The 24572-nt window shown below is 45.0% G+C and overlaps 1 protein-coding gene across 1 annotated transcript; it reads right to left on the bottom strand.

Annotated features, from left to right (window-relative positions):
- Positions 1 to 4127: 4127 nt before the first annotated feature.
- On the bottom strand, positions 4128 to 23586 carry LOC311123810 (tripartite motif-containing protein 16-like). The gene is made up of 6 exons (XM_084198039.1): positions 23135 to 23586; positions 11477 to 12173; positions 10968 to 11063; positions 5334 to 5493; positions 5149 to 5208; positions 4128 to 4912 (listed from the first exon to the last, which is right to left on the bottom strand). Exons 2-6 carry the CDS (start codon positions 12071 to 12073, stop codon positions 4665 to 4667), a joined length of 1161 nt encoding a protein of 386 aa, XP_084054165.1. The 5' UTR covers positions 12074 to 12173; positions 23135 to 23586; the 3' UTR covers positions 4128 to 4664.
- Between the last annotated feature and the right edge of the window lie 986 nt (positions 23587 to 24572).

Genomic DNA, 24572 nt, shown 5'->3' with positions numbered 1-24572 from the left:
CGTCCACGTTTTCGGAGGGCTCCTGGCAAGCGGGGAGTCGCCGACCCGCGTTCAATGTGCCGGTCCGCTTAGCGAGTGCGTCCCGCACGCCCCCATGTCTTCTTTTTTTTTCATTTTCATATTTTAGAAAAAATAATTTTTCATATTTTTTTTTCTGCTTCAAAGTAGATTAAGTCAGCTTCTCCAACATTCCGTTTTTTTCTCTGCTTCAAAGTAGATTAAGTGAAGCTTCACCTCCATTCAGAGCCTGCTGATCTTCACATATGTTGCTCTTTATATGCCCCCCAACCATAATCTGGAAATATATTAATTTCAGACTTCTGGACATAAAACTTACATATTGTGTAAACCACACACAGACATGTGAAATCCCTTAGCTAGATGAGCCTCAAACATCAGAGCAATGGCCTAGGCGACAACACCTTGGGTGGGCAATTGTCTTCCAAATGAATGTTCATATATAACACGCCATTCTCCAAATCAATATTTCTATATAACATGCCATTCTCCTTGCATTATGCTGTTGGGTCAGGGAGGAGGGAGGTTGCAATGCTGGGAAAAACACCTCCACAGCAGATCAACACAGCATTGCAACATTTTTCGAATGAAAGTAACAGCGCCCTTGGGCACCCCTGTAGTTTATTTTTAGTCATTTAGCAGACACTCTTATCCAGAGTGACTTAATATATTTTTTGTGTAATTATTTTTTTCATACCTGCCCCCCAGTGGGAATCAAACCCTAAACCCTGGCATTGCAAATACCATGATCTACAAACTGAGCCTCCTCATCCCTGCCACAATTCAGACTACTGGACATAATTATAATTCCTATCTAAACCTAACGGCTTGTGAAACCCCCACACAGAGGTGTGAAATTCCTCAACTTGAGGAGCTTCAAACATCAGAACAATGGCCTGACAACACCTGAGACATTTTTTAGGGAGATGGCATCATCTGGTTCTATTGCCAACATGATTAGCTAAGTTATAAAAAAGTATATTACAGAGTTAGGCTTTCACAATAACATTCCTGGAAACAGATTGTAATTTTGATGCGCATAGGAATCATGAGTGCATTCAGGTGCGTATGCCACGGCTAAGTTTATTCACAGTAGACAAACAGGCTCATTCTGTTCAGAATAACCCAGGGTATGACCTCATGTCATCTTGTAACTATACATCAAATATAGTGATCATAAATGTTGACACTGTATTTGACATGAGTTTTATAATAAGAACATTTGAAGTGCACATTTGGACTCATGAGTGTTTTGCTTGCTTGTATGACATCAAAGCAGTATTTATTATAGTCCTCAACGTCTCATCTTTCAAAATACATTTAGTCCTCTGAAGCGTAGAGCCTGTGGTCTGAAGTCATGTATAGCATGTTACTGTACAGCCACTGCGTACCAATTTAGGCGTTTATCAGTGCCATTTTCAACCTGTATACTTTAAAGGGCTACATACAAATTGTGCAACAATATTGCATTTTTAAAAGCCTGTTATATTAAATGAAGTGCCCTTTAATATAGACCACATGTAAAATTCAATAAATCAGATTGTCGAGTGAGGCAGAGAGAGAGTTGTGAGGATAGAGAAAGAGAGAGTGAAAACAGTGGAGTGAGACAGAACGAGAGAGAAAGTGAATTGTGAGAAGATCTCCACCCTATTCCCTATGTAGTGCACTACTTTAGATCTGATCAGAAGTAGCCTAGTTTACTACTTAGGGAACAGGGTGTCATTTGGGCCAGAGTCAGTAACTCCCCTGGGTATGAATTGTCTCTCTATCTTATCTGTCTATGCTTGGTTGACCTAGCAACTGGGTCTGTTTTAATGTCCAGACAGCATGTACCCAACAGTGAGGTCAGTGGGATTGGAGAGAGTCCCCTCTCCCTCTCTCTGTCTCCTCCCGAGTATCATTTCTTACTCGGCAGGATCCGTCCACGTTTTTGGAGGGCTCCTGGCAAGCGGGGAGTCGCCGACCCGCGTTCAATGTGCCGGTCCGCTTAGCGAGTGTGTCCCGCACGCCCCCATGTCTTCTTTTTTTTCATTTTCATATTTTTGAAAAAATAATTTTTCATATTTTTTTTTCTGCTTCAAAGTAGATTAAGTGAAGCTTCACCTCCATTCAGGCAGTTATCACACCCCCCCACCCGGATTCGACCCCACTGGTCATTTAAAGACGTGTTTGGCTACGGGCACGTGGTAAGTTATGCGTTCACCTGGTAGTCGTCTTTTTTTTCATTTTCATATTTTTTGGTAGTCATTTAGTAGACACTCTTATCCAGAGCGACTTACGGTTAGTGATTTATATTTTCTTCATATTTTTTATTTTTTTTATATATTTTTTTCTAGCTTTATAAAAAAACAAACGGATAAAAACCTGGTTTTCTAATATGTACAGGTTCATGAGGGTTGCCTAATCACACATGTGACATTTTGGAAGGATGTGACCTTTTTAACCCTTCGAAATAGCACCTATGACCACAATGTAAGGCACTTCCGGTTGTCACAGGAAGCTGTAATTAAACACATATCCTCATTGGGACAAGCTCTTACAGAATCCTGAGTTTCAGGTCAATCCGTGAAAAACTAAACTTTTTACAGAGGGTTGAATGTAGCGTTTTCACTATCTGCTGGTGGATACATCTAAACCATGTTTAGGGTCAATCTTCCCACTTCCGGTTGCTCCAGGAAGCTTAAACTCAACACAGGTAATCCTTATAGTGGCCTGATGGGTTGACAAAGAAGACAGTTTGATATGGCAATATAAACCCACATAGGCATCAAGTTGAAGTTAGGGCAGCAGGCAATGTATTTCTATGGAAAAGAGTTCACGGTCAACTGTTTGAATAAATGCACCCTGTTTTCACTGTTAAGGATTAATTCCACATGGTCATGGGTAGGCTTGCACAGATCGGGAGAACCTCAGGAGCGTTCCTGTGGTTGAAATGTTTTTCTATCCTTACCGGATCTAATGCTCTCACCCAAAAGCACCTCAAATTTAAGACCAGGCTTCATTTTGGGCCTTGTCCTGAGACCTTTCTGGATGTCTATATTTTAGCCCAAAAAACGTCAGAGCCTGCTGATCTTCACATATGTTGCTCTTTATATGCCCCCCAACCATAATCTGGAAATATATTAATTTCAGACTTCTGGACATAAAACTTACATATTGTGAAAACCACACACAGACATGTGAAATCCCTTAGCTAGATGAGCCTCAAACATCAGAGCAATGGCCTAGGCGACAACACCTTGGGTGGGCAATTGTCTTCCAAATGAATGTTCATATATAACACGCCATTCTCCAAATCAATATTTCTATATAACATGCCATTCTCCTTGCATTATGCTGTTGGGTCAGGGAGGAGGGAGGTTGCAATGCTGGGAAAAACACCTCCACAGCAGATCAACACAGCATTGCAACATTTTTCGAATGAAAGTAACAGCGCCCTTGGGCACCCCTGTAGTTTATTTTTAGTCATTTAGCAGACACTCTTATCCAGAGTGACTTAATATATTTTTGGTGTAATTATTTTTTTCATACCTGCCCCCCAGTGGGAATCAAACCCTAAACCCTGGCATTGCAAATACCATGCTCTACAAACTGAGCCTCCTCATCCCTGCCACAATTCAGACTACTGGACATAATTATAATTCCTATCTAAACCTAACGGCTTGTGAAACCCCCACACAGAGGTGTGAAATCCCTCAACTTGAGGAGCTTCAAACATCAGAACAATGGCCTGACAACACCTGAGACATTTTTTAGGAAGATGGCATCATCTGGTTCTGGCATTGCAAATACCATGCTCTACAAACTGAGCCTCATCCCTGCCACAATTCAGACTACTGGACATAATTATAATTCCTATCTAAACCTAACGGCTTGTGAAACCCCCACACAGAGGTGTGAAATTCCTCAACTTGAGGAGCTTCAAACATCAGAACAATGGCCTGACAACACCTGAGACATTTTTTAGGAAGATGGCATCATCTGGTTCTATTGCCAACATGATTAGCTAAGTTATAAAAAAGTATATTACAGAGTTAGGCTTTCACAATAACATTCCTGGAAACAGATTGTAATTTTGATGCGCATAGGAATCATGAGTGCATTCAGGTGCGTATGCCACGGCTAAGTTTATTCACAGTAGACAAACAGGCTCATTCTGTTCAGAATAACCCAGGGTATGACGTCATGTCATCTTGTAACTATACATCAAATATAGTGATCATAAATGTTGACACTGTATTTGACATGAGTTTTATAATAAGAAAATTTGAAGTGCACATTTGGACTCATGGGTGTTTTGCTTGCTTGTATGACATCAAAGCAGTATTTATTATAGTCCTCAACGTCTCATCTTTCAAAATACATTTAGTCCTCTGAAGCGTAGAGCCTGTGGTCTGAAGTCATGTATAGCATGTTACTGTACAGACACTGCGTACCAATTTAGGCGTTTATCAGTGCCATTTTCAACCTGTATACTTTAAAGGGCTACATACAAATTGTGCAACAATATTGCATTTTTAAAAGCCTGTTATATTAAATGAAGTGCCCTTTAATATAGACCACATGGTATCCTAACACTATTGTGTATGAAATAATAACCACCACTATAACACTGTAAACTCCAGGACTTGTCATTCTCTCCAAATCTACCATCTGTCCCTGTTCTGCTGCTTATATGAGACTGCTGTGAAAACACACTCCCCACTCCACTCCACCTCCCAGTAACAGCGTCCAGACAGACCCTCTCTACACAGAACCTGGTAGTGGTTTGTGAATCTGTCTGGATGAACAGGATATGGTTGGTCTTGGCCTTTATTGGTCACCTTTCTGTTCCTTTTAGACAGAGAGAGGAGTGTGTGTGCTGTGTTTGGGTCCAGTGTGAGCTGACAGGAATCTGGGAGAAGAGCAGAGCAGAGACCAATGAGGGGAGTTAGAACAATAAGTGAAGTCAGATACTGTATCTACCCTGTCTTTGATTAGAGCACAGCAGAGATCAAATCAGAGAAATATGAGGAGTCAGATAGATACCCAGTCTTTGATTAGATCTACTATTGCTATATATTTCTAGAGGGATTGTTAGGAGTGTCAGTAAAAAGAGACCGTTAGTTACTTCAGAATAAAGAGACTCACATTGTAAGAACTGTTCTCTGGTCTTGGGCTCTGGAGGCAGTACAACATCCACTATATTCACTACAGACACACAAACACATTCACAGAGAGAGGGAATGTTATCATCATACCATATTCCACATGTATATGACTACTAGGGAACTTTCAATGGTCTAAAGTTGATGTTCTTATTATTTTCAACACACCTGTAGTGGAGATCTTGGTCCATTCTCCTTTAAGGACGTCTTCTAGTTTCTCTCTCAGTTCAGACACAGTCTTACTCACATCTCCAAAGTACTGAAGAGGTCGGACAACGATGCTGGGTAAGTCTGAAGATACACTGGTACCGGAGAGACACTGATAACTCTGGAGAGAGAGAGATAGAGAGGGAGAGAGAGAGAGAGAGAGAGTGAGAGGGAGGATAAAATCCTGCGACTTGTGACTGCAGGCCGCCCAACAACCTGCCCGCTTGACCCCATCCCCTCCTCCCTTCTCCAGACCATCTCCGGTGACCTTCTCCCCTACCTCACCTCGCTGATCAACTCATCCCTGACCGCTGGCCATGTCCCATCCGTCTTCAAGAGAGCGAGAGTTGCTCCCCTTCTCAAAAAACCAACACTCGACCCCACCGATGTCAACAACTACAGACCAGTATCCCTTCTTTCTTTTCTTTCCAAAACTATTGAGCGTGCCGTCTTTAGCCAACTCTCTTGCTATCTCTCTCAGAATGACCTTCTTGATCCAAACCAATCAGGTTTCAGGACTGGTCATTCAACTGAGACTGCTCTTCTCTGTGTCACGGAGACTCTCCGCACTGCTAAAGCTAACTCTCTCTCCTCTGCTCTTGTCCTTCTAGACCTGTCTGCTGCCTTTGATACTGTGAACCATCAGATCCTCTTCTCCACCCTCTCCGAGCTGGGCATCTCCGGCGCGGCTCACTCCTGGATTGCGTCCTACCTGACCGGTCGCTCCTACCAAGTGGCGTGGCGAGAAGCTGTCTCCGCACCACGTGCTCTCACCACTGGTGTCCCCCAGGGCTCAGTTCTAGGCCCTCTCCTTTTCTCCCTATACACCAAGTCACTTGGCTCTGTCATATCCTCACATGGCCTTTCCTATCATTGCTACGCTGACGATACACAACTAATCTTCTCCTTTCCCCCTTCTGATAACCAGGTGGCGAATCGCATCTCTGCATGTCTGGCAGACATATCAGTATGGATGACGGATCACCACCTCAAGCTGAACCCTGGCAAGACGGAGCTGCTCTTCCTCCCGGGGAAGGACTGCCCGTTCCATGATCTCGCCATCACGGTTGACAACTCCGCTGTGTCCTCCTCCCAGAGTGCGAAGAGCCTAGGCGTGATCCTGGACAACACCCTGTCGTTCTCCGCCAACATCAAGGCGGTGACCCGCTCCTGCAGGTTCATGCTCTACAACATTCGGAGAGTACGACCCTGCCTTACACAGGAAGCGGCACAGGTCCTAATCCAGGCACTTGTCATCTCCCGTCTGGACTACTGCAACTCGCTGTTGGCTGGCCTCCCTGCCTGTGCCATTAAACCCCTACAACTCATCCAGAATGCCGCAGCCCGTCTGGTGTTCAACCTTCCCAAGTTCTCTCACGTCACCCCCCTCCTCCGCACACTCCACTGGCTTCCAGTTGAAGCTCGCATCCGTTACAAGACCATGGTGCTTGCCTATGGAGCAGTGAGGGGAACGGCACCTTTGTACCTTCAGGCTCTGATCAGTCCCTACACCCAAACGAGGGCATTGCGTTCATCCACCTCTGGCCTGCTGGCTCCCCTTCCTCTGCGGAAGCATAGCTCCCGCTCAGCCCAGTCAAAACTGTTCGCTGCTCTGGCACCCCAATGGTGGAACAAGCTCCCTCACGACGCCAGGACAGCGGAGTCACTCACCACCTTCCGGAGACATTTGAAACCCCACCTCTTTAAGGAATACCTGGGATAGGATAAAGTATTCCTTCTAACCCCCCCCCCCCCCCCCCCCCCAAATTGTAAAGTGGTTATCCCACTGGCTATAGGGTGAACGCACCAATTTGTGAGTCGCTCTGGCTAAGAGCGTCTGCTAATGACGTTAATGTGCCCTTGAGCAAGGCACTTAACCCTAATTGCTCCTGTAAGTCGCCCTGGATAAGAGCGTCTGCTAAATGACTAAAATGTAAAATGTCATGGGCGGCGCACAATTGGCCCAGCGTCATCCAGGGTAGGGGAGGGAATGGCCGGCAGGGATGTAGCTCAGTTGATAGAGCATGGCGTTTGCAACGCCAGGGTTTTGGGTTCGATTCCCACGGGGGGCCAGTATAAAAAAATATAAAAAATGTATTCACTAACTGTAAGTCGCTCTGGATAAGAGCGTCTGCTAAATGACTTAAATGTACTTGCGGTCTGTTCGTAAGTAATAAATGGAGGCAGATTAGCCACCACAACTCTTGGCGAAATCAGCACCAACACACCCCTCACAAAAATCCCACTCACAACAAGACAAACCTTTTTCATTAACACAACCACTGCCTTGTTCATTCTGGATGCAGAGTGCAGATGTTCCGCTCCAACCTGTTCGCCGACCATGAGCAAAACTTCCTCCACACCTTTCTCCGGAACGCACCCGAAGCGACAGCGTTTCTTCTCCACTCGGTTGAGGCCATCACGCCGCCCTAACAAACTACCCCTAATCCCCCCTCAACCCTAAACGATAAACAGTGGAAACCAATAAACAAACCCTCCACCATGAGAAAATACATTCATAAAATACGCAAGAACCAAAAGAAAAAGAATAGTAGCCCTCCTCACGAACGATTAGTTACCGGAGTATAACTCCAGTTCTATGAGTGGAGCGGAGCCCCATAGGGGAGCTCTGCTCCTAGTGGTTTACCCTCTGCCCTAAGGCAGCAACAGCCTGAGACAAAATTATGCACACACCTGCAGCCAATAGGAGTACAGGTGTCCCTATAAGAGGGGATGCCTCCCCTCAATCAGCCTCCCGAGATATTTATCTTCAGCGAGACTAGAGAGGGTCGGCAGGGCCTTAAGTCCTATGGGGCTCCGCTCCACTCATAGAACTTGAGTTACACTTCGGTAACTAATCGTTCTATATCGTGGAGCTCCGCCCCATAGGGGAGCTCTGCTCCTAGTGGTTTAAGGCGGAGCGTAGCGCTCCAAAATGTACTCCCTGCCGAGCCTAACACTTCCCATTAAAAATGAAAAGGTCAGGCCTAGCAATGGCTGCAACCAATTCCCGCAGTACTGCAACTAAAAACCCATACGGGCATCACAATATACCGCGTCATCGGTTAAAGACCCGCCCCACCTAGTCCAATGGCAATGCCAATGACTAGTGGGCAGATCACCAGAATAGAAGCCATACTAATCTGTACTAGCAGATAGATGTGCCTCAATATCTGCACTTTGCAACGCCAGGGTTGTGGGTTTGATTCCCACGGGGGGCCAATATAAAAAAAAAAAAATGTATTCACTAACTGTAAGTCGCTCTGGATAAGAGCGTCTGCTAAATGACTAAATGTAAATGTAAATGTAAATATCCTATGAAAACACTACCGACCACTAATGGAATGACACCAAGTGTCACTCTACATTGTGTACACGGTAGACCGCCTCACTCACTCAATGGATCCCAAAGATTAGTGGGCAGGAACAAAACATGGGTCATACTAAACTGAGCATCAGATAGATGACCTCACATTCTGTCAAATCAATACATGCCTCTACTGTGCTGAACCTGTCAGTCAGGAGTCATGCCACAAAATATGCTTTCCTATTCAAAGCGGACCTGATGGAAACCTGTGTCCATAGTCCTGCTTTTTCCTCTCCTCCTAGCTCAAGATCTTCCTTCAGCTATGCTGAGAACAGACCGAGCCAAAGAGTTAGAAAGCATATCTATCAAAAACACGTCTTCCTAACCAAAGCGGACCTGATGGAAACCTGTGTCCACAGTCCTGCTTTTCCTCTCTTTCTTGCTCAAGATCTCCCTTCAGCCACACTGAGTACAGATTGAGCCAAAGAGTTAGAAGACATATCTAAGAGACTATAATATAAATCAATTTTACTTGATGATACAACATGGGAATAGGGGAAACTATAATAATTTTAAAAAACACCCTTCCAACTAACCCTACACTCATTAAATACCCACTACCCCATTCCACTACTTTGACCCTATCTGCTCCTGCACCATGCCAACGGCCTGGGAGGACGGGACACCACCACTCAACACACCCTGTAACTCTTCTGAAGTCTAATCTTGTATGGCCAAATACTTCTCTGCAGCTGCCACCACAACATCTATTTTCTGTGATTTACGTTCCATTTCTGCGGTACAGTTGATAACCATTGCTATGAACTCTAAGAAGCTAACTTTCCTAAAGCATATATCACCCGTTGGCCTATCCCTCTGTGCTGGCACAGATCTACTACTCACAGGGATCCTCTCAGGATCTCTCACCCTTGACCCATCCTCCTCTACTTCATTCACTGCCTCAGCATACGACACCTTCTGCACTACTCTGACTCTAGCCACCTCAACCTGCCTCTCTCGCACCGGACACTTCCGATCCCCAGCAACATGGGCATCCCTACAGTTGACACACACAACTTTATCCACCGAAACTACACAATCCTCTATCCCATGCCCTCCTGCACACTTCCCACATCTTGGAATCTCCCTCCTACAAACTGCTGCAACATGACCATAAACGTTTCACCTGAATCAGCACAGTGGATTCGGCACAAAAGCTCTAACAGAATAACTGATATATCCTACCATGACTTTGTCGGGTAAAGACTCAAAACTCAAAAGGACTGACAGTGACTCCTCTGTTTCACCACGCTCACCACCGGGTCTGTGTTGCACTAAACGGCGGGAATCACAAACACCAGGAAGATTAAACTTGAATTGCTCCATCTCCACACTTAACGCTACCCCAGAAATCACTCCTTTCAATGGTGCCCTGTTCCTAAGAGCAAAGCAAGAAACAGATCTTGACCCAAGTTGCGTGACACGGAGCGCCCACTCCCTCTGGTCAGAAGAAACACAAACAAATATCACAAGTCCACCACAGGTTACCTTCACTGATTCAACTGCACCCAACTCTTTTCCCACCCAACATGAAACCACAAATGGATCTGCCAAAAGGTATGGATCCACTTTCTCCAAAAATGTAATTCCTACTGCACCAAATTCTTCTTTATCATGTCCATTGATGCCAGGCTCTGGTTCTGAGCTCTTCACCACACCTTCTACCTCACTTAACTCTCCCTCATTCATTTCCATTTCACCTCCAGAACTCAGTCTGGCGAATGGCTCACTCTGTTTGCACTTGAATTATAACATTTGATTTTGATTTTTATTTATTTTTATGTCTCTATTCCTTTTAAACTTTTGTGAGTGTAACGTTTACTGTTAATTTCTGATTTGTTTATTGTTTATTTTACTTGCTTTGGTAATGTAACATATGTTTCCAATGCCAATAAAGCCCATTTAATTGAATGGAGAGAGAGAGCTCCCTGTTAATGTATAGCAGACATGAGTCGCTCATGGTTACTCATGGTTATGTGAAGAGGTAGAGCCGCTTGCGACTTTAAATCAGTCAGAACAATAGGGAATGTCCTTTTGGTCAAGATGATGGTTTATCCCACAGTAGACCCGGGTTCATAACCAGTCAGTTACATTAAGCAGTCTATTCTCTGAAAGGGGTCCAGACAGCCTGTTCCCAACAGTGGGATTGGATAGGGGCCCCTCTCTCTCTCTCTCTGACTGGAGGAGAGAAGTGAAATGGTGTGTCTCCTCTGGTCAACAATACTCACCTTGAGAGACTCCACAGCCTGTTGGAGCTCCTTCAGGTCCTTCTCTCTCTCCTGGAATCGCTGCTGGACTTTCTGCTGACTCATCCCCAGCTGCCTCTGTGGAGAATCACTCTTCAATGAGCTATCAAGCTTTATTTGTCCAGTAGATCAATAGTATAGTAATGGGACATAGGGCCCATAGAAGATAGGGATTAAAATGTTGAGGAAGTGTCTGTGTGAAATTATATTATTATATTGTTATGTGAATGATTATAGTTTTAACAGTGCACAAAACAGGGGAGCTGATTGGGTGTTTGATAACGAATGATAATGGTGTTTGACTTTAGAAAATTGTGATACATTTGGAGAATCTGGGTTAGCATATCTATATAATCAAGGTTTGTGTTCATATTTGTTCTGCCGTGGATCGATATCATTTGAATGATCTCATATTCAAACAGCCTTAGTTCCTACTGTATCTTTAATTCTTTGTTTATCAGACAGTCACCAACAAGTAGTTCTGGTCTTACCTGTTTCTCAGTCCTCTCTGCTGCAGCTGACACTGTATCATGGCCTTTATGTTCATCCATTGTACACAGATAACAGATACACTGCTGATCGGTACGACAGTAAACCTCCAGCAGTTTGTCATGATGAGAGCAGATCTTCTCCTGTAGTTGTGCGGTGGCTTTGACCAGCTTGTGCTTCTTGAAAGCAGGAAATTCATAGTGAGGTTGGAGGTGAGTCTCACAGTAAGAGGCCAGACACACCAGACAGGACATGAGGGCTTTCTGCTTTCTGGTCCCAGTGCAGAAATCACACGCCACATTTCCAGGTCCAGCATAGCACAGAGCAGGAGGGGGAGCAGCCTGGAGTCCTGTCTTCTTCAGTTTCTCCACCACCTCAGCCAATATGTTACTTTTCGTCAGATTAGGCCTTGGAGTGAAGGTCTGTCTGCACTGAGGACAGCTATAGACCCCTTTCAGAACATCCTGATCCCAGCAGCCCACAATACAGCTTCTACAGTAACTGTGTCCACAGGGGATGGTGACTGGCTCCTTCAGTAGATCCAGACAGACAGAACAACAGAACTGGTCCTGGTCGAGCAGAACTCCCTGCTGAGCCATTTGGACGGTTGTTCACTCTCACACAGACAGACGACACAGAGACTCAGATCAGTTTCGTTTCCTCAGAAGAGAGTTTGTGGAGGGGAGGGACTTCCTGGTTCTGCCAGAGGGGTGGGGTTAAAAGGAGGGAGGGAGGGGTTAGAGGAATGGAGGAAGAGAGAGAGGAACTGCATGCAACAGGAAGAGGGAGACAAATAGTTTTGTTCCTAGGTTACAGTCCTTAACATGGAACAAATGAAATAATGAATCTTAAAATGTGAGTTGTTAGAATATATAAAGGATAACAGTTTCTATGAAGAACATATGTATAATTATTTGAATGACCTTTATAATGCCTTATAATACACTAATGTGTTCTACTTAAGCAATAAGGCCTGAGGAGGTGTGGTATATGGCCAATATACAATACCACAGCTAAGGGCTGTTCTTAGGCACAACGCAACGTGGATTGAGAATGATGTAACACTTTCAAAAATCAAATCAAATTATTGGTTGCATACACATATTTAGCAGATGTTATTGCAGGTGTAGCGAAATGCTTGTGTTCCTGGCTCCAACAGTTCAGTAATAACTAACAATACACACATCTAAAAAGTAAAGGAATGGAATTAAGAAATATATAAATATTAGGACGAGCAATGTAGGAGTCTGGAGTGTAAATATATTTATAAACTGAGTAGTTCAAGCCCTGAATGCTGATTGGCCGACAGCCGTGGTATATCAGACCGTATACAAAACATTTATTTTACTTCTCTAATTACGTTGGTACGTTAATAGCAATAAGGCAGTTTTAGAACACCTACTCATTCAAGGGTTTTTCTTTATTTGTACTATTTTCTACATTGTAGAATAACAGTGAAGACATCAAAACTATGAAATAACACATATGAAATCATGTAGTAACCCAAAAAGTGTTAAACAAATCAAAATATATTTTATATTTGAGATTCTTCAAATAGCCACCCTTTGCCTTGATGATAGATTTGCACACTCTTGGCATTCTCTCAACCAGCTTCATGAGGTAGTCACCTGGAATGCATTTCAAATAACAGGTGTTCCTTCTTAAAAGTTAATTTGTGGAATTTCTTTCCTTCTTAATGCGTTTGAGCCAATCAGTTGTGTTGTGACAAGGGAGGGGTGGTATACAGAAGATATAGCCCTATTTGGTAAAAGACCAAGTCCATATTATGGCAAGAAGAGCTCAAATAAGCAAAGACAGTTCATCATTACTTTCATCTGCTGAGATTTAGGTTTTGAGCTTTTTATCATAGAACCTCAGTACTGGAGCATGCATGATGTAGTGGACATTCTAATCAATAATGAGGAGAGACAGGGTCAATCACCAATCAGGATATTACTTTATTCAAAACTTATCAATAAGGTAATAAGTTGAGGCTGGTCGACCCAACAGTCTTGACACAAAGAATACTAAATATCTTTTATAGCAAAGATGCACCCTCTTAGTCTACATGACAAATAACAGATGTATGGAATGAGTCAAAAGGTGAGACTTGATATATGAGAAAGGAGTATCCCCCAGCCAGAAAGCATTTGCTATGAAGACTGTTCTTACTGTATGGAAATCAGAGTTTAGCCTCCAAAACAAGCTTCCTCTCATCATTATCCATACCCAAGCCATCTCTCCCTGGTACCTCATTACACCAACTCATTCTATGGAATGCGTTCTGTAGGTTTTATCACCAAAGGCATCGTTAATCTGCTGTCAGTGTTAACAGACACATGAGAGTTCTAAGAACCCTTTTCTACTGCAGAAAACAACCATTTGATGAAATAACAGTATTAGAACATCATCTAGTCATTGTTGTCCTCACAATGATCAATGCCTTGAGCTCCTCAAAACTCTTTCTGATGATTACTGTTCCAACACCAATCTGTAGTTTTACACATTAGACTTCTCATCTGACTAGTGTGAGTTGCCAGATTAGGTACAAATTAGCCCACATAGTTAACCAGCCCTTAGAACCTTTGTACGTCCTCTTGATCGGTAGGCAGTGGCATGTTCTTGATGGCGGTCACTTTGCTCTGGTCTGTCTGAAAACCTTCACATGTTAGTTTTTCACCCAAGAAGGTTATTTCTGTCTTTCCATTTGTCTGCATTTAGCTTTAGCCCATTATTTTACATGTTAGTCATTTAGCAGACGCCCTTATCCAGAGCAACATTATTTTATTTTTTATACTGTCCCCCTGTGGGAATTGAACCCACAACCCTGGCGTTGCAAACGCCATGCTCTACCAACTGAGCTACATCCCCTGCCGGCCATTCCCTCCCCTACCCTGGACGACGCTGGGCCAATTGTGCGCCGCCCCATGGGTCTCCCGGTCACGGCCGGCTACGACAGAGCCTGGATTCGAACCAGGATCTCTAGTGGCACAGCTAGCACAATGCAGTGCCTTAGACCACTGCGCCACTCTGACTAGATCAAGTGCTGCTTTCAACCTGGTGTTGTGCTCTTCAAGAGTCTGAGCCCATATTAGCACATCATCAATGGACACTGTGGTGCCTGACACACTCTCAGATATCTGTTGGACTGTCCTGTGAAAGACTTCTGGTGCTGAAGTGAGACCAAACGGGAGCCTTTTAAATGACTAGCTACCAAAAGGAGTATTGAAAGTACAAAGCCTTGTACTCTCCTTGTCTAGACTGATCTGCCAAAACCCTGAAGAGGCGTCTAGCTTTGAGAAGTATTTAGCCCCTGCTATGTCCCTGAATATCTCCCCTCTGGTAGGCAGCTGAAAGGGTTCCCTTTTTACATGCTTGTTTAGCTCTTTTGGATCCTTACACAGTCTGAGCGAGCCGTCTTCCTTCTCAACTATTACTAGTGAGTGGACCCATTCAGTAGGCTCTTCTACTTTGGCTAGGATATCTAAGGACTCTAGCCTCAGCAGCTCTGCTGTTAGCTAGTCTCTTGGTGATAATGGTACCTTTCTAGGTGCATGGATCACTGGTCTATTTGGCTGATCTAACTCCATTTTGTACTGCACCTTGAGTTTTCCTATTCCCTGAAAAACATCAGCATATGCATCCTCAACATTAGTCATTTCACCATATGAACCCATTTCACTAGACCCAGTAAGTTACATGACTTTAACCCAATGATGGGTGTTGTTTCTCCCTTTACTATGACAAACGGAACCTTGTGAGATTCATCATCTACCTCCAGCACCAACCTGCATGTCCCTGAAGACCACTGGTCTTACCTGTAACCGTAACAATTCAGTCTCTGGAATGATGTTGACCTGTGCTCCAGTGTCAAATTTGAACACAATATCAGTTCCATTAGTCTTGTAGGTAGCAGTCCTCGTCTAGTCCTGCAAGTGCGACTGTTCCCACAAAGAGGTCACCAAAAGACCCCTCACTGTACTCGTTGTCACCACTGTTGTCCTGGTCCTCGTTGACACAGTGTACTGTATTTTGTTGTCTCCGCTGCCTGCATTTGAGTGAGAAGGGGTTCTTCATGTCACAGTTGTAACACTCTTTTCTATATGCTGGGCACTGGCAAGGTCTGTGCTCTCCTCCACAGCTGCTGCAGGAGCGCTGCTTCCCTGAAGTGTGATGCTGTCCTTTGAAGTTAGCCGTTTAGCCGTAGCTCTTCCTTTGCTAAAATACTCCACTTTGCATACTGTTTCACTAAGACCACCACTGTCCATTGACCGTATGCTACTCTGAGTCACCCCTCTAGCTTGTCTCTCACCCCCATGACAATTCGCTCTCGTATCAGCGAGTCTGCAATTTGACCGAAATTACACAACTGACATTTCAGTTTGATGTCCATAATAAATTCCTCAAGTCTCTGTTTCATTCTGACCTCTATTGTTGAAAACATACCTCATTTCTTCTGGGAGTACAAAAAGACAGAAATTTGACTTATACCAGTTCATAATCTGCTTGCTCTTCATCCATTAGCTGAAAGCTGTTGTAGACATCAATGGTGTCCTAGACTGTGAGAAACAGTGCGACCTTCTGTGCGTCGTCTTTTCCAGCCGCTCCTATCGCCGTCAGATAGAGGGTGAAACGCTGCTTGAACCGCTTCCATTGCTCTTCAACGTTGCCGTTCAGTTTCAGTTCTGTTGGAGGCTTTAGCTGCTCCATGTCGTTAGCCAGCTAGCACTGCAAAACGACTAGCTACATGCACTGCACGCTCCGTTAGCTACGGCGTGGTTATTTTTACCTCAGTCTCGTTAGCCCAGTGGCTAGTTAGCTAACGTTAGTCAAGTTAGCTAGCTAGTTGACGTGAAGCCTCTTGGCGGCGTTCAGCATTTTTGACCAAAACTCGATGATGGATGAGTCAAATCAAGTTATTTCACTCCTGGTACCATGTTGTATCTTCTTGTCTAAGAAATACTAAAGAAAACAACTGTTCTTTAAAACATAAGTACTTCTTTATTCAAGTTAACCGGAGCCGTACAAGTATCGTGCATTAAGCTGAGTTCTCCCACTCTTTGTTTGAATGTTAAATGACGAGGTAGAGGCATTGATGCGAGTAACCAGTCTTGTTCAGTATATTGCAATACATCCGGGTATCTCAAGTACACCGGTAAACACTGGAGTTGCAGTAATTAACATTTACCAACAGATGGCATCATTGTGCCATCTTCCACCCATAACATCTTCCCTTTTATAAAATAGGACAGGAACTGTCAATTCACTAACAAAACAAACCTAGTAGTAATTTCCAACATGAACAGTTTAGTATTTTTTTTATTTTTTCAGTTAACCACTTAACACATTTTGATACTCTCTTCACTTTTATCTCTGTCTGTCAACAATTCCTAATGGGAAACCTACAGATAAAGTATTTTTGGTGGCTGGGACAGACGCCCGCAGCGTGAAAAGACAGGGGACTTGTCTGCGTGGACTGCGGGCTCCCGCACAGGCGTGTCACCTGACTGTCTAAGGGGAGTATTGATGGGCGAGGGAGTGGCCGACCTGTGATCCCCTGGCACTTCGCCCAGTGCCTCAGGCCCCATGTGACTTGCTGGGGTTCCGTCTTTTGTCATGCGACCCCTATGACCATCAGAGTTCTGAGTAGATGCTGGCTCAGCAATCCGAAGGTCAACCCTGTTACGACGGTACAGTGATCCATTCACTTCGACCAAGTAGGAGCGTGGTGCCACTTTCTGTACACAGGATCCGAGTCTCCAGAGGCCCGTCCGGTCCCCTGGTAGTGGCTTCATTCGCACCGTTTCACCCACCCTGAGCTCAGGTAAGTCTTTTGCTGATTTGTCATAGATGAACTTGGAGACCTGTCTTCTGTGACGTAGCTTCACCAGCACGTCTGTCACAACACATGGCTCCAGGAGAGTGCTTGCTACTGGCAGAGCTGCTTTTAAACGCCGTGCCATGAGGCGCTGGGCCGGGCTGCTAATCATGCCTTCTGTCGGGGTATTGCGCCACTGCAGGATTGCTTTCCAGGCAATTTTCGAAACTCACTTCCGGAGAATTGGGGTCCATTATCTGAAATTACCCTATCTGGCTGGCCATAGCGGGCAAACTGAGCCTTGCAGCGTTTGATCATTGTCTCTGCTGAGAGGTCGGGGAGGAGGTCAATCTCCCAGAAGTCTGAGTAATGATCAACTACCAGCAGAAAGTCTTTGCCACTGTGCTGGAAGAGATCTAGACTTACTATCTGCCAGGGGCGCATTGGTAGCTCGTGGGACATCATCGTCTCTCTCTGTTGCTCAATGGCATATTCATTGCAGATTGTGCATTTACTGACATAGTCTTTGATTTCACTCTGCATTCCTGGCCAATACAGTGTGTCACGTGCTTGTCTGTAACAGGCCTCACCTCCAATGTGACTTGAGTGCACGCGCGCCAACATCTCAGGGCGCAGAGACCGGGGAATAACGACTCTCTGACCCTAGAATATTACTCCGTTTTGAACACTGAGCTCTTCTTTGACTGGCCAATATTCTCTGGTGGCTAAAGCAGTTTCTTCCTTGCAGTCGGGCCAGCCCATCAGAATCACAGACCTCAATGCCTGGAGTTGCTCGTCCCTGTCTGTGTGCTGACTGATTTGTATAAGGCGCTGGTCCGTAACAGGCGCTGGTCCGTAACATTAAGGTAGTCAGCCTGGTTGATGTGTTCAACATCCACTTGCTCTGTTTGTAAGCTGCACACTGCGTGTTGTTCATGCATGGAGCGTGTGTCAGTGCCTGATGCAGTAGCCCTGCTGAGCGTGTCACTCACATACATCTCTGGCCCTGGCTTATACACCACCTTGAGGTTGTAGTTTTGTAGGGCCAGTAGCATGCTCTGCAGTCGTTTCGGGGCATTCAGGAGAGGCTTGCTGAATATAGCAATAAGGGGCTTGTGATCTGTCTCTGCGGTAATATTGTCACGCCCGTACAGGTAGTGGTGGAAGCGTTGGCATGCAAACACAATGCTGAGGCACTCCTTCTCTGTCTGGGCATAGTTCTGCTCTGTTGGAGTGAGTGCCTTAGAGGCGAATGCCACAGGCTGGACCTCTTGCATGAGGCAACAGCCCAGTCAATACTGGCTTGAGTCACTCTGAATCGTGACAGGTTTTGACACATGGTAGTATCGCAGTACAGGTGTCTGGGTGACCAGTTGTTTTATTTCCCTCACCGCTGTGTCATGTTTTGGGAGCCAATGCCAGATGGTGTCCTTGTCCATGAGCCTCCTTAGTGGTTCACACACTTCAGAGAGCCGCGGTAGGAACTTGGCCAGGTAGGTGACGAATCCGACGAAGTGCTGCACTGCCTTCACATCAGATGGGTGGGGCATATCCAAGACAGCCTTCACTTTTTCTGGATCCGCCTTCAATCCGGTGGAGGACAAGATGTGCCCATGAAAGCGAACCTCTGGCACTTTAAACTGAAGCTTTTTTATGCTTAGCCTTAGCTTGACCTGTCTGCATCTGACCATCAGGGCCAGCAGCTTGGCGTCATGGTCACATTCTGCCTCCTCATCACTGTCCACACGGCCCACTACGAGGATGTCATCTGCTATGGGTTCAACGCCACTGAGTCCCATCAACAGCTCGTGCTGTTACCGCTGATACACCTCTGGAGTCACGGAGACACCAAACGGGAGCTTCAACCACCTCTTCCTGCCCCAGGGTGTCCAAAAGGTGGTCATGTAGCTGCTGGTCTCGTCAAGCTCGCACTGCAGGAAGGCATCTCTGGCGTCCACGAGCGTGAAGACTCTGGCCTTTGGGAGCTTGTAAAGAACATCCCTCAACGTGGGCATAATGTAATGTGAACGTCTCAGAGCCCGGTTGAGGTGTTTAGGATCAATGCATATCCGTAGCTTGTCTGGTTTCTTGACGATAACCATATTACTTATCCAGTCTGTAGGCTCGGTGACGGATATGATGTGGCCATCTGCTTCGTATTTGTCAAGCTGAGCCTTCGTAGCTGCTTTCATGGCCACTGGTACATTGCGGGGTGCACACTGGACAGGCTGGATTGCTGCGTCCAACTCAAAGTGGACTTCGCCGGGAACTGACTCGACCGGTGCGTTGAAGACATCATGGTACTTGCTTAAGAGTGTCTCCTTGCTCAGGGGCCCAGCCTGGTCTATAATGTTAAGATCAGCTGGGATGGTGAAGTTAATAAGCCCAAGGCGCTCGCATGTAGAACCTGACAGTAATGGCTGTTGACTAGCCTCAACTATTTCAAACTCAAGAGTGTGTTTCTGGCCACGTAAAACACACTCTGTCACAAACAGGCCTAAAGAGGTCATGAACTGGCCTGAATACAGTTTCAGCTTGGTGCTACTCTGTGTGAGTTTGTCTCTGGGCGCGAGCCTCCTTTTATCTTTAAGGCTCATAACGTTACACGTGGCCCCTGAATCTAGCTGGCATTGCTGTGGTTTATTATTAAGTAGCAGAGTGACAAACCATTTTTTTCCTTTTGCCCTTACTGCCCCTATGCACTCGCTAGCATATACATCCTCTGTGCTGTTGTTCCCTTCATCTGTGTTTATTTCAATGGAGTGCACTTTACCCTCCTTTCTCTTGCTTTTCATGCAGGCCCTTGCGAAGTGATTAGCTGTACCACAGGATTTGCATCTTTTTCCATAGGCTGGGCAATGTTCTTTTCCTCGTCCATGAGAAATGCCACAATATCGGCATGCATTGGGGTTGTCTACTGCAGAGTTGGCTGTAGTATTAGCATTAGCTGTGGCAAAAGGGAATTTCTTTACTGGCTGCCTGAATGTACCATTGACATTGTCCATATGTTGCCTTTCTAGCTCCATGGACCGTATCCGTATACCAGTAAGCTCTGCTGCACGGCATGTCTCCACTGCCAAGACCAGTGTCAGGTCACGTTCTCTCAGCAAACGTCTGCGGGTGACCTCATCAGTTATGCCAAGCACTATCTTATCTCTGATCAGTTCATCTCTTAAAGCACCATAGTCACATGTAGCTGCCTTTTCCCTTAGCCTAGTGACAAAGCTATCAATGGACTCCCCGTTAAAGCACCATAGTCACATGTAGCTGCCTTTTCCCTTAGCCTAGTGACAAAGCTATCAATGGACTCCCCGTTAAAGCACCATAGTCACATGTAGCTGCCTTTTCCCTTAGCCTAGTGACAAAGCTATCAATGGACTCCCCGTTAAAGCACCATAGTCACATGTAGCTGCCTTTTCCCTTAGCCTAGTGACAAAGCTGTCAATGGACTCCCCGTTAAAGCACCATAGTCACATGTAGCTGCCTTTTCCCTTAGCTTAGTGACAAAGCTGTCAATGGACTCCCCGTTAAAGCACCATAGTCACATGTAGCTGCCTTTTCCCTTAGCCTAGTGACAAAGCTGTCAATGGACTCCCCGTTAAAGCACCATAGTCACATGTAGCTGCCTTTTCCCTTAGCCTAGTGACAAAGCTGTCAATGGACTCCCCGTTAAAGCACCATAGTCACATGTAGCTGCCTTTTCCCTTAGCCTAGTGACAAAGCTGTCAATGGACTCCCCGTTAAAGCACCATAGTCACATGTAGCTGCCTTTTCCCTTAGCCTAGTGACAAAGCTGTCAATGGACTCCCCGTTAAAGCACCATAGTCACATGTAGCTGCCTTTTCCCTTAGCCTAGTGACAAAGCTGTCAATGGACTCCCCGTTAAAGCACCATAGTCACATGTAGCTGCCTTTTCCCTTAGCCTAGTGACAAAGCTGTCAATGGACTCCCCGTTAAAGCACCATAGTCACATGTAGCTGCCTTTTCCCTTAGCCTAGTGACAAAGCTGTCAATGGACTCCCCGTTAAAGCACCATAGTCACATGTAGCTGCCTTTTCCCTTAGCCTAGTGACAAAGCTGTCAATGGACTCCCCGTTAAAGCACCATAGTCACATGTAGCTGCCTTTTCCCTTAGCCTAGTGACAAAGCTGTCAATGGACTCCCCGTTAAAGCACCATAGTCACATGTAGCTGCCTTTTCCCTTAGCCTAGTGACAAAGCTGTCAATGGACTCCCCGTTAAAGCACCATAGTCACATGTAGCTGCCTTTTCCCTTAGCCTAGTGACATGTAGCTGCCTTTTCCCTTAGCCTAGTGACATGTAGCTGCCTTTTCCCTTAGCCTAGTGACATGTAGCTGCCTTTTCCCTTAGCCTAGTGACATGTAGCTGCCTTTTCCCTTAGCCTAGTGACATGTAGCTGCCTTTTCCCTTAGCCTAGTGACATGTAGCTGCCTTTTCCCTTAGCCTAGTGACATGTAGCTGCCTTTTCCCTTAGCCTAGTGACATGTAGCTGCCTTTTCCCTTAGCCTAGTCACATGTAGCTGCCTTTTCCCTTAGCCTAGTGACATGTAGCTGCCTTTTCCCTTAGCCTAGTGACATGTAGCTGCCTTTTCCCTTAGCCTAGTGACATGTAGCTGCCTTTTCCCTTAGCCTAGTGACATGTAGCTGCCTTTTCCCTTAGCCTAGTCACATGTAGCTGCCTTTTCCCTTAGCCTAGTCACATGTAGCTGCCTTTTCCCTTAGCCTAGTGACATGTAGCTGCCTTTTCCCTTAGCCTAGTCACATGTAGCTGCCTTTTCCCTTAGCCTAGTGACATGTAGCTGCCTTTTCCCTTAGCCTAGTGACATGTAGCTGCCTTTTCCCTTAGCCTAGTGACATGTAGCTGCCTTTTCCCTTAGCCTAGTGACATGTAGCTGCCTTTTCCCTTAGCCTAGTGACATGTAGCTGCCTTTTCCCTTAGCCTAGTGACATGTAGCTGCCTTTTCCCTTAGCCTAGTGACATGTAGCTGCCTTTTCCCTTAGCCTAGTCACATGTAGCTGCCTTTTCCCTTAGCCTAGTCACATGTAGCTGCCTTTTCCCTTAGCCTAGTGACATGTAGCTGCCTTTTCCCTTAGCCTAGTCACATGTAGCTGCCTTTTCCCTTAGCCTAGTGACATGTAGCTGCCTTTTCCCTTAGCCTAGTGACATGTAGCTGCCTTTTCCCTTAGCCTAGTCACATGTAGCTGCCTTTTCCCTTAGCCTAGTGACATGTAGCTGCCTTTTCCCTTAGCCTAGTGACATGTAGCTGCCTTTTCCCTTAGCCTAGTGACATGTAGCTGCCTTTTCCCTAGTTGCCTAGTGACATGTAGCTGCCTTTTCCCTTAGCCTAGTGACATGTAGCTGCCTTTTCCCTAGTTGCCTAGTGACATGTAGCTGCCTTTTCCCTTAGCCTAGTGACATGTAGCTGCCTTTTCCCTTAGCCTAGTGACATGTAGCTGCCTTTTCCCTTAGCCTAGTCACATGTAGCTGCCTTTTCCCTTAGCCTAGTGACATGTAGCTGCCTTTTCCCTTAGCCTAGTCACATGTAGCTGCCTTTTCCCTTAGCCTAGTGACATGTAGCTGCCTTTTCCCTTAGCCTAGTGACATGTAGCTGCCTTTTCCCTTAGCCTAGTGACATGTAGCTGCCTTTTCCCTAGTTGCCTAGTGACATGTAGCTGCCTTTTCCCTAGTTGCCTAGTGACAAAGCTGTCAATGGACTCCCCGTCCTCCTGTTTACAACAACCGAAAACATAACCCTCGTAGATAACGTTCTTTACTGGCTTAAAGTAAAGTTGGAGAGCATCAAGAATAGCTGTAGCGTTACCTTGCTGAGCTGCTGTTCGGTTCAGGTTGTGTTTGTATACGTGTCGGCATTCAGCTCCCATTATAGTCCTCAAAGTGGCAGCCACTACCTCATCGTCCTTTTCCCGAAGTCCCGTTGCTAGTGCATAGTCCTCCCATTCACCTCTAAACGTATCCCAGTTTGTGCTCCAATCTCCGCTGAGCTTCATAACGGCGGGAGGGGGAATGTTCGCTGCCATGTCTAAACGGTGCTAACAACACGGAAGCTAACTAGCAAACTCAATCTAGCTAAGGACAATTCCGGAGAAGTTTTACTCAACTAATCTTTTTTTTTTTTTTTTGTAAACCAGAACAGGTGACTCTAATTTGCGGAAAGCATGGTTAGTTATCCCACTTCTGACACCATGTTTGAATGTTAAATGACGAGACAGAGGCATTGATGCAAGTAACCAGTCTTGTTCAGTATATTGCAATACATCCGGGTATCTCAAGTACACCGGTAAAACACTGGAGTTGCAGTAATTAACATTTACCAACAGATGGCATCATTGTGCCATCTCCCACCCATAACACTCTTCTGCGCCGGCTTCGTGTCCAATACAGTATGCCACAGAGGCAGGGTTGCCAGGTGAAGCTACATTTCTAACCCAATGACAACTCAAAACCCGTACAAAAGCCTGAAAACTAGCCCCATTTCTTTTTTTCACAGCAAGAGAGGACTTGCCATAATTATACAATAAACCCTTTTCCCATAATGTTATCAAGCCAATTAAGAAGGAATATCATAGTATCTTGTAACGGCTTTAGAAGCAAAATTCGAGTTTCCTCAAAATAATAATTATTGCAAGCTATGACATATCATAATAAAGGAATTTGAATATGTGGCAAGAGAAAAGATAATTCGCCCTAATTAAAAACGCCAGATCATTTTCCATCAATGGATGTTGATTTAACTCGTTTAACTGCTGTGATTAAGCAATAAGGCACAATGGGGTATGGGATATGGCCATATACCACAAACCCCGGGGTGCCTTATTACTATTATAAACTGGTTACCAATCACTGATTTAAATATAAATAATATGTATATGAACTAAATATGCTTGTCAACAACAGCCAGTGTTTATTTTTTAGAATTTGTTTTACCTATAGCCTAATCTGACTACTGTTACCATCAATCTAATGCGTTCTAACAACTGATCGGCTTTGATCATTTCAAATTTAATTAACTAAAAATGTCCATTAATAATAGCATAATAACACAAGTCTACAACAAAATGAAGTTATAGGCTACTTATTAAATAGGTTTTTCAGCTCCAGGTAGGCTACACAAGTGGCACTAATTGAGTGATATCGTCATTTCAACATATTTATTGTATCAAATGGTAGCCTATAATGGCATATACATTAATAGGCTACTTGATGGCCAACAGAGGCAAATGTATCATTCTCCTCATTTA

Source organism: Coregonus lavaretus (genome assembly GCF_964263955.1).
Source record: "Coregonus lavaretus genome assembly, contig: HAP1_SCAFFOLD_1685, whole genome shotgun sequence".
Classification (NCBI taxonomy): Eukaryota; Metazoa; Chordata; class Actinopteri; order Salmoniformes; family Salmonidae; genus Coregonus; species Coregonus lavaretus.
This window is presented reverse-complemented; position numbering and strand designations above follow the sequence as displayed.

Bases quoted from the DNA above. Each gene is read 5' to 3' on its own strand.
- LOC311123810 (XM_084198039.1), bottom strand. From the start codon at position 12,073: ATGGCTCAGCAGGGAGTTCTGCTCGACCAGGACCAGTTCTGTTGTTCT. The intron at 5,494-10,967 runs GTGAGTATTGTT...CTCTCTCTCCAG, and splicing joins AGGCTGTGGAGTCTCTCAAG to AGTTATCAGTGTCTCTCCGG. The intron at 4,913-5,148 runs GTGAGTCTCTTT...CTCTTCTCCCAG, and splicing joins CAGAGAACAGTTCTTACAAT to ATTCCTGTCAGCTCACACTG.